General features: G+C 37.7%; 1 protein-coding gene across 2 annotated transcripts in view; it reads right to left on the bottom strand.

Moving 5' to 3' along the window:
* Positions 1–5,275: 5,275 nt before the first annotated feature.
* LOC126475283 (coronin-7) overlaps positions 5,276–11,028 on the bottom strand; it is a 241,653-nt gene continuing 235,900 nt past the window's right edge. Inside the window, exon 20 of one of the 2 annotated variants that reach the window (XM_050103039.1) lies at positions 5,276–6,122. In XM_050103039.1, coding sequence (XP_049958996.1) covers positions 6,114–6,122 — 9 coding nt within the window. In that variant the 3' untranslated portion in view covers positions 5,276–6,113. The remainder of the gene's footprint in view (positions 6,123–11,028) is intronic. The other variant, XM_050103040.1, reaches the window with a different exon arrangement.

Here is an 11,028-nt window from a genome sequence, read left to right as displayed (position 1 = left end):
CTAAGGCAGACCAGATGTTAGTAATAACATTTGCTGTATTTATCAAGGTTCAGGCACTTTGGCACTCAGTGACTTAATTATCTACACCTTGCATTATTAACTGAACTGTTATAATGGAAAGCATCTGCAACAATAATGTGTCATAACAGTCAATGTTCAGAAATCTGGAGTGGAAAATTTTCTTGGAAGAGCACTGAACAACAGTGCTTAATTTCTTCACTGTCAGTTAGCTTTTTCTCATCCAGCAATTCCTTTGCAGAAGACAGGAAATGCCTAATAACAATAGTGTAAGAAAATCCAGTTTGTTCTACAGACTGGTTCAAAACATTATTCCTCACAAAGACAGAGAGAACAGTGACTACATCTCTCTTCTTACCAGCATCCACTGTTAATTTATTTTCTCTAAAATAAAATTAGAATGTTTATTGAAATCTGAAACATGCCAAGATGCTAAAAACACTATGATTGATGTAACTTTCTGGTGTAAGATATGTGCACCTAACCTGAGAGGTGGTGCCAACTGTGATAAGGGAAAAATGACAATTACAATTTAACATCCTGTTTTGAAAATTACAATTTAACATCCCGTTTATATCAAAGTCATTAGAGATGGAACACAAATCCAGTCTGGACGAGTACGAGAAGGAAACTAGTGGTCACCTTGTTTGTGGCACTATCCAAGCATTTGTCTCAAGTGATTTTGGGAAAAGATGTATACCATTAAGTCAGGTGGCCAGATTGACATCTAAACCTTTCCTTCCAAATATAAGTCCAAATCTTAACCATTATGCCACTTTACTTGATGGCAGTGACAATGAATCTTAGGGGAGATAATATGAGCAGGAGGTTGCTTGGAATGAGAAGAGGAAGAGTACAAAGAGAAAAAGGACAGGAATTCATCTAATAATGACAGACATGAGAAGTTACGGGGAGAGGACAGGAAAGGAACGTAAAGACATAAATATCAGGCAAAAGTAAAAATGGAGAAAGAGGAGAGGGCACACAGAAAGAATATAAATACAGAAATAACAAGCACACATCTTGCTATTCATTGCTCGTAGTGCCCATTTTCAATCTGAAGGAAGAACAATAAGGGTTTAATATCCTGCCAACAGTGAAGTCATTAGAAACAGAGCAGAAGCTCAAACTAAAGGAGTTGGCCATGCCTTTTTCAAATGTAATATCCTAACATTTAACTTAACCAGTTTAGAGAAAACTTAAATTTAAATGGAATTTACACTGCCATGCTCAGAAATCTGAGTCCTGTGTGTTATCCAATGTGTCATTTTTCTCATTATTTTCAAAATTACTGATGGCCTGACCTCTTAACAACTGATTATTTTCTATACTGTACTTTCCAAAGCAGTCTCTGACTGTCTCATTACATTCTGACAAGTGTCTTTAATATCAATCAACTCAATGGCAGAAGATGAGTACTTTGTTACAGACATGTTCTTGCACCTCATCAGAAGGCAAAATTGGTGAAGCTCCTATGCAAAAACACAAAAAATGGTGCAGAAATGTTTTACACAGTGGAAGGAATCAATACAGGAATGTGTGGATATAAATGGCTCATACATTGAGGCAACAATCACTAACTGAACATATTTGGTAAGTATACAAATTAGCAATATAAATATAATTTCTTTTTTGTCATATCCTGTACACAGTATTCTTCAGTAGAGTGCATGCAATCACCAGTAGTAAATTATTCATCCACTGCCACCAGGTCGACAGATTACGTTGAAACTTATCGCAGCATAAGGACACTTCACTGCTTTGAACTGATCTTTGTAAGTAAAAACTGGTAGTACAACTTGTGACAGTTTACAGAGTAAAGATACACATTGATTACTAAGATACTTTCAGACTTCCAAAGCACTGATTAATGTCAAATATGGCTACAAAAGTTTCTATCGACCAAAAATACTTTAAGTAAGGATCCACATGCAAGAGGGTACTTTTGGGGCAATGTCACTACAAAATGAATGCTTATAATGAAGAGCAGTACTTAAAGTATATTCTTGAGAAAAGATGGCAAGAGGATTTGAGAATGATTCCACTAGTATGAAATCAAAATAATGAGGCATTTATGTTTTAAAATGCTCCTTTATCCACAAGAAGATCATTTCATTGTTGAACAAGACCTGTAGTGGAGTATGTAATAGCCCATGAATGTGGTATTAATCCCATTATTGTCAGATTACTATGAAAATTGAGTGTATCACTCCTAACAAGTAGCCCTTTAATTTGTCGCAGATGTTAATAGATAATGGAATGATATAAAATGGGGCTCAGCCCAGCATGAAACTACTTTGAAAAAAGTCTTCTGATTAAAAAGGTGCTGCTTCATACTGTGGGATTCTAAAAACTTTCACAACAGTTCTCAGATTTTATGAATTACAATGGACCATTCAAAAAACTTTAAATGTTACTAACAAGGGAACCTCTTCATTGCACCCCCCTCAGATTTAGTGGTAAGATGGCCCATTGGATAGCCCATCAAAAACTGAATACCGATAAAGCACGAAAGCAGGAAGGAACGTCGAGCAAGTTGGCAGAAGTGTGGTGTCTGGGTTTTATGAACATGGTGTTGGACTGCAAAGCAGGAGATCCCATGCTTGAGTTGCCCTCGTGCCGCCACCACCCCTGCCCCTCCCCCCTTTTTCCAAAACATTATAAACTGTCTGTCCATTCATTGATGTGTCCGTTCTCCTCCTGTAGTTTTGGCAATGTCATACTACACATTTGTTATAGAGTATAATTCATGTGATAAGAATACATAATCATCACAAGTAAATGTGATGAACAGTGAGAGCAGCTGAGATGCCATGTAGACTGCTCACAGAAATGAAAACAACAAATAAATGGGTGTGAACTATTTTACAACAAAGTAATTCAAGAGTCCAAAATGGAAGACAACAGTCATAATATGTGGAACTTGTGTAGAACAAATAGGAGGTACATAAGCCTGGAGGTCCCTTCCTTACATCTCGGATGTTCCACCATGATACAGACACAAATCTGAATAGAGCGATCAGACATGTCAATGACCAGATGGACAGTTCATAACTTTGTGAATAAAGAAATGAGGCATAATGGAAATTCAAACATGGATCTCCCCATTCACAGTTATATTTAGTATAATTTGACAAAATTCTGTAACATGCTCCTATTCTATTCTACTATTCCACACGGAATTGTTTAAGGGCAGCCCCCCCCCCCCCCCCCCTCTCTCTCTCCCTCTCTCTCTCTCTCTCTCTCTCTCTCTCTCTCTGTGTGTGTGTGTGTGTAATGCTATTTAAGCTTTGTTAATTCATCCGAAAGGTATGAAATATTAGACCACTTTTAAGACATTTAAAGGCACTTAATATGAATTTATTTAACAAAGGAGTCGAGCATTTGCCTGGTTCAGCTGAAGCAGACTAAAAGTTTAAAAACAGCAACTTCACTGTTCTGTAGCAATGTCTGAGAAACTTGGCTCATAAATGTTTCCTGTCATCAATTACACACACACACACACACACACACACACACACACACACACACACAGAGAGAGAGAGAGAGAGAGAGAGAGAGAGAGAGAGAGAGAGAGAGAGAGAGAGACAGAGAGACAGAGAGAGATTGAAAAAAAATGAAATGAAAATAAGTTGACTAGTGCACGCAATGAAAATGTGAATATAACAACAGTATTTCCTGTTAAATGTTTACATTTCATTAATTTAAGTTTCATTAAGTGACTGCCAGAAGCTGCATTTGTTACTTTTCAGTACAGAGGGTTTCTTAATTTGATTGTTGAATCATAAAAGATGAGGTTTTCTTTGAAAATATTTACAATTCTTCAATGGGTCCCTGGAGTTTGTGAGCACTGATTTCCTTTTTAATGATATGAACAAAATCTGAAGTATTTTTATTTTGCACCGTTGTTTACATAATCTGAAACAGCAAAAATTTTCATAGTGCCATTGCCTCAAATTTATTATAGTAATTAAAAATGCATGAAAAATCTGATACGGCTTTGGGATTTTGGAAGAAAGAAGTTCTTTCTCATTACTGAAGATTGAAAAATAAAAAAAATGTACAGATTATCTGTAGGTAGACTAATGGGTAAAGTGAGAGACTCAGAAGTGTATGTCAAAATCCGAATTCTGAATATGGATCAGAACAGAATATAGGTCATACGATGTACAGAAGAGATTTCAAATTTTTGATGCTTCAATACAGCTGTGTGAGATAGAAGGCTCCATCACTCATCAGAATGAGCAAGAGACAGATGATCTATTTCTCTGTCTCTTCCTCATATCACTAAGTTCTTGAATATTAACTTCGGAAGCTCTTTACCATTTCCTCTCAAGTTTTTCTACAAGATTTCCTCATTCATGTTCCTGCAATCCATTCCCCCACCCACGCACAAAAAAAAGTCCCTATTTTTGTCCTTGCTGGCCCTCTCAGTTCATTTCTATACATTCAGATAACGTACTTATAATCACAATGCTTTAACTATTCCACCACCTCGAATGGTTCACAGGCAGAATGTCATGGATCATATCATCTGATATTATGCCTGAGAATCATTAAAGCATCTCTCTAGCTATTTCCTATCCTTCTGTCTCTTCCTGACAAGTTTCAAAACATTTATCACTTTCTGTTCTTAGCTGCTTGTTAATGAACTCCAGAAGCTCAAGGCTAGGTGGCCACTAGGTCATGTCTGTCTACTTTAGCATTATGCTAAGAAATTCATCTTAGTATGATAATTTTATCTCCTGTAATTATATTTTTCATATTGGCATTTACAGTTTCACTGGTAGCATGCCATTCTTTTTGCTATATATTCACTGAAAGTAGTAGCTTTTACCATATGCAGTGTTAAGTGAACTTTCTTGAACCATTTGAGCCTAATTACTTTTGGTCAAGAATTTCTAACAAGATTATAAGCAAAAAGATGAGAATTCTACTGTAGCTTAGTATCTAGTCATCCATACTGATTTGTGTATCCTAAAAGTTGACAACAGTACAAAGGAAAAAGAAATGTTCAGTGAAGCTCAAGAAATGGAGGCCTCTATAAAGGAAGTAACAAACACACACACACAAACACACGCACACAAACACACGCACACGCACGCGCGGATGGGGAGTGGGATGGGAAGGATGGGTGGGGGGAGGGGGAATGGGGGGGGGGGGCAGAGAGAGAGTGAGAGAGTGAGAGAGAGAGAGAGAGAGAGAGAGAGAGAGAGAGAGCGCTTTAAAATAATATGGTTTTTAACACAGTTGTATACTGCTGAAAGAGGTTTGAACTTATCTTACCCTGCATTTGTAAACTTACTACATAAAATATGACAACCAGATCATTTTAAACAAAATACATGAAGACACAACAGTGCCTTTTGAATATGGACATGCAAAAAAAATAAAAAAAATTAATATGACACTGAGTGAATTTGTTCCAATCCAGAACAGAAAACAATCTTGGATACTGTATATTAAGAATAGTTCATATTCTTAGTACTGTTCACTATAAATACACATATCATAAATATTTTAAATATATATATATATATATATAAAACAGGCAGTTCAGTTAAAATGTATCTAACATTATTCTTGGGCTAATTGTCAATTAAGACGGGCCACACTGCCGAGTTAACAAATAAAAGTGGCCCAGCAAAAAGATCAACACTATGTTTTAATCTGAAGGACAGTTTGTCAGCCCTCAATATCCTCAGTCATTATTAACAATGTTTACAAGCATTTTACATTTTTTGTTTCTTTTATTACACTTTGCGCGTGGGCTGTCATAGACATTTTAAGAGCCTGGAGTGTATAAGAATGTCAATCTGAAAATTCAAAAAGCATTAACTGGTGACAGAGCAGAACTTGACCCATATATTAATTCAGTCAGCAGAGACGAATCTCACAGAAGTGCTGGAAATTAGTTGTTATAAGAGACTTTTCATACTGTGGCAGTGAATTCACTGAAAGTGAGAATTGTGTGCTTTCAGTTTTAAAATGACCCTGGTTCTTCCAATGCTGCAGCAGTGGAATTAAAAAGATCCATAAAAATTGGTGTGGTCCCTATGTAGATTGTGTAGTCTTGATGATTCAGTGCTGTAATTTCAGTCCTCCTGTAAGCAAAATTAGTAAAAAGTGTCCTGTTAGTAAGTTACCAATTGATTTACAGAATATTCAAGCTGCATCCATGTTATGAAAGGAGTACCATAAAAATCTATTTTCTCACTTTAGTTTGATCATTCAGAGTTAGCACAAAAATGTTTAATGTTACTATTATCGACACTTCAAATGAAAACTCATGCTGGAAGTATCACATGTCAATCCAACTTCTAGATGCTATTTTCTTATAACAACAGTTCTTAACACACTATTTTGATTTTCAGTAATAGCGTGTTATATTGGTATTCTTAGTTTATAATGTTGGCTACAACTGCTCACCCACCTTACTTATGAAATATATTTTGTTATGTGAACACAGTTGCAACTGTACAGCCAATTTAATTCACATGTTAACCAAATAAAAATACATTCATAAAACTGTATTTATTATGTTTATTTCTGAATAAGCAATACGGGGATCTCATTTTCTATTGCATCACCGTAAAAGTGACACTGAAATATGACTGATAAGCATCAATTCGTGAAAACAATCAGGAACAGTATTTACTGAAATAAAGAAAGTCAATCACGAGAGACCACCCTGATCAAAATTTCAGTCCTTTTACCTGTGAGTTCTTAAAATTCCCGTTAGTTCTGTCCTGATTTTGCTAATCCACTGTTCTTCAATCTTAACAGCTATCAACAATTATAGTTACACTTCCTAATTGTTTCCAGATTTAATCTCTTCAAAATTGGACAAGGTTTGTATGACAAGCTTTATGAAGTTTGGACTTTGAAATGTTGTATGCTAGATTTTGTACACAAGATCCTGTATGAATAATAATAGAGTTCAGAATAAAATTTCACAATAAAATTTCAGTCACTCATTGCACAGATATTTTTGAGCCGTGCACAGCTCATGTTCATGCCATTCATTGCTTGTCATCTTGTCTTTACAGTACCGTCACCTCGTTTCTTATTCGATTTACTGGCGTCACTTATCGATAAGTGCACTGATGTACAATCTCTGGAGCGACTGCTAATATTTCCGGGTTGTCCTCTGTCAGGGTTCAGTTGGAACGGAGCACCAGTGAGGTGCGGACAGCCAGTACTCGCCAACCACTGGTGACACACATGAACTGTCCGATGGAAGGATATTGGAGTGGGAACGACTGCTGGTTGGTCATTCAGTTGGTCGTCTCATTGGGCGACCTGTATTTGGTCTTTTGACCGTTTCTGGGCTTGGGCTTCGTCAGTTGGTCATCTTGCCCAATGTGGGTCGGTTCCTTCCTTGTGCAGAGATGTCGTTGCCAATGGGCAAGAGTTACCCCTGCATGGTTGGGTCCGAGCCAGTGTGCCCGGATCACTGTGTCTCTGAGTTCTGAATGGACATCAAGGGAGTCGGGATGGAGCTGCAGTGAGCTCCGGACAGCCATGACTCGCTCGACCATTTCCAACACAGGTAACTTGAGTGGGGACAATCTTGCTTGGTCGTTCGGTAGGTCGTCTCATCAGACGACATGTAGTTGGTCACCGACCGCTTATGGAAACACTGTGTGTGTCGACTTGTGATTTCTCCTTGTTGTTCCACAGTGATTGGTTTTTAGATTGTCAGAGTTTTTGGTGCACGTGTTTACATGGAGCTGTGTGTAGCTTCTGTGATTTCCAATGAGTAGTTATGAATGTTGTCTGCGTACTGGAGTAAGCAGTCAGTTGGTTGGGACAGAGCAGCGAGTGTGAGTTTCCTCGCCATCTTGATGTGTCCGGCACGGCGTGTAGTTCGACGGCTTTGGTGTTTTTCGTTTTTGTCTTTGAGTGGTTATTGTGCCTCAACTGTGTTTACATGCCAATTGTCAAGACATAGTGCTGCTGGGATCTTCGTCCTCGATGAAATTTTTGGTTGTCGTGCCATTGGTCGGGTGGAAGGGAATTGATTAGGTTGTTGGTTGGTTTGTCAGCGGTCCCTAGGTCATGCTGCCAACCGATTATTTAGTGTTACGCTTGGCTGCCTGCCTCACCTAAACTGTTGTTAAAGTTTCTTCCCCAGGCCGACCCCTGGAACACTTCTGAGCACCACTGTTCTGTTGTTATGATTGTGATTTTCTTTTGTCGCAAGTACTATGCCAGGCCTTCAGTCGTGTATTAATTTTGTCTGTTCTATGTTCAGTATATGGCCCTCAGCCGAACCTTATGAGAAGTATTTTAAGATTTGGCCTTCAGCCAAGTTCTATTTAAAATTCTTGTTTGCTCTGTATTTAGGCCTTCAGCCACGTTTGTTTTAAAATTTGTGGCTTTCAGCCGCAATGTTTAAATTGCTGGCGGTAAGGTTTCTCTTTAATTATCTTGAATTCTTAACATGGCCTTCAGCCATACTGTGTAAATGCTTATCTTAAGGTTTGTCTTTAATTATTTTGAATAATTGTTTGGGCCTTCAGCCATCAAGATATTTCAAGTTGTCTTAAGATGGTTTTTTGTTGTACTGTCTAAATGTTTGTCTTTAAAGGTTGCTTTTTATTATGTTGATATATTATTCGGCTTTCAACTGAGGAATTAATTGAAATTTTCCTCAATATGGCTTTTAGACAAAATTGATAAATGCTTGCCTTTCAAGAATTTCCTTTGCTGATCTGAAAAGTTATTTGAGCCTTTAGCCAAGACAATATTTTAATTTTACCTGAGTAAGGCCTTCAGCCGTTTGTCTAAATACTTGTGCCTTAAAAGGAATTATTTAAGGATATTTCAATATATTAACCTGTCATCTAGAGAAGCTTACAAAATTAGGGATATTATAAATCATTAGATGACCAAGATCTAGCTAAACAGGTAATACAATATGTAAAAGGAGATAATCATGAGGGGACTGGAACACTGCAGTAAGTAAAAGGGGGGGGGGGGGGGGGGGGAGGGGGCTAGAAGAAAATTGGGGACAGTATTAGGTATGAGAGAGGAAAAAGACTAATTGAGTTCTGCTGAAAATTTCAGCTAGTAATAGTGAATACACAGTTCAAAAATCAGAAGAGAAGGAGGTATACTTGGAAACAGCCAGGAGACATGGAAGATTCCAGTTGGATTACATCCTGGTGAGGTAAGAGTTGCCAAAAATGGGTAGCTTGTAAGGTGTACCCAGAAGTACACATAGATTCAGATCACAATTTACTACTGATGAAGAGTAGGTTAAAGTATAAGAGAATCATCTGGAAGGATCAATGAAGAAGGAAGTCAGATACTGAAATGATGAGGAATGACTAGGTGTGTTTGAAATTCTCTAATAGGTGTTTCAGTCGAAGAGAAAAGAACGTCTCCAAGAAATGGTGATTAAAGGAAGTTGGCGATATAAATATGCAAAAAAAGAAGGTAACTACAAAGGAATCTTTGTTTACAGGCGAAAAACATCAATTGGTTGACAGAACACAGAAACACAAAACTGTCTGGAATAAGACAGGAACATTAAAAATGAAATAAATAAGAAACACAGGGAAGCTAATGCAAAATGGTTGAAGTAAAAATGTGAAGAAACTGAAAAATGATTGACATTATAGAAGAGATGGAGACAAAGTGGAAGACAGAAGGGATACAGTATTAGGGCCGGAGTTTAACCTAACATTGGAAGACTTCAGATCAAACAAGGCAAAGGGCATAGGTAACTTTCTTTCAGAAATTTTAAAATGGAAACCACACCACTATTCAAGATGGTATACAGAATCTGAGAGACCGGAGACATGCCACCACACTTTCGGGAAAATATCATGGACACAATCCTGAAGATGGTAGAGGCAGATAAATGTGAGAGCTATCGTACAACCACTTTAATATCTTATGCATCAAAGTTGCTAATAAAAATAACATACAAAAGATTGCAAAAGAAAACTGAGGATGTGTTAAGATGATTATCAGTTTGGCTTTTGGAGAGATTGGAATAAAACAAAACAAAAAAAAAAAAAAAAAAAAAAAAAAAAAAAAAAAAAAATTGAGGACATTGGGTACAACTGCTACTCTGAAATGAAGATGGCACAAGACAGTTAGTCGTGGCAGGCTGCAATTTTTTTTTAAAAAAAAAAAAGTTTCCATCAAGTTCAGATCACGTGAATTTGATGGTCAAGACATCAGTGTGACTTCATGACTATCATGCTCCTTGAAACACTTTTGCATGATTCTGAGCTTGTGAAACAGACAATTATACTGCTGGAAATTGCCATAGATGTTGCAGAAGACATCAAGCATGAAGGGATGCAGGAGGCTGAAGGCCCACAGTAATATTCACATAGTCCACAACTGTCATGGTGCCTTCAATTACTAACACACTAATATTGCATCCACCAGGCTTTAAATGTTGGGTGGTCGATGTCTCGAGCAGGCTGGATGAGAGTGTATCCCAACACAACCATTTACTTGATGTAACAAGAAACAACATTCATCTGACCAGACATCATGTTTCCACTGAGCCGCAGCCCAATCTTCATGATCCTACGCCCATTGAAATCTTTACTGGCAGTGTTATTATAGGAACTTGTAGAGGTTATCTGTTGCAGACCCAAATGTTTAACAATGTGCACTTAAGTGTATGCTCTGAACATTTGCGCCTGCTCTAGGATTGTACTCTGTCATCAGATCTGCCACAGATTGCTGCCCATCCTGCTTTACAGAGTGGGCACACCTCCTATTTCCATGTTTTGTAATAAGGCTTGGACGTCCCACATCCTGTCATCCATTAATTTTTTCACTGTCCATCATCCATTTTCCATAAATGCTCTTGATAGTACTATGTAAACAGCCACCCAGCTTGGCCGTCTCCAAGATGCTTGTTCCCAGGTGCTGCCCTTTGTCAAAGTAACTTATGTCAATAGCTTTCTCAATGTGCTGCCTCGATTACCCCATTTGTGGCCTTTATTGTATTTAAATGAGTCTCCATTCATCTCTGCT

This window comes from Schistocerca serialis, chromosome 4 (assembly GCF_023864345.2).
Source record: "Schistocerca serialis cubense isolate TAMUIC-IGC-003099 chromosome 4, iqSchSeri2.2, whole genome shotgun sequence".
In the NCBI taxonomy this organism is placed as follows: domain Eukaryota; kingdom Metazoa; phylum Arthropoda; class Insecta; order Orthoptera; family Acrididae; genus Schistocerca; species Schistocerca serialis.
This window is presented reverse-complemented; position numbering and strand designations above follow the sequence as displayed.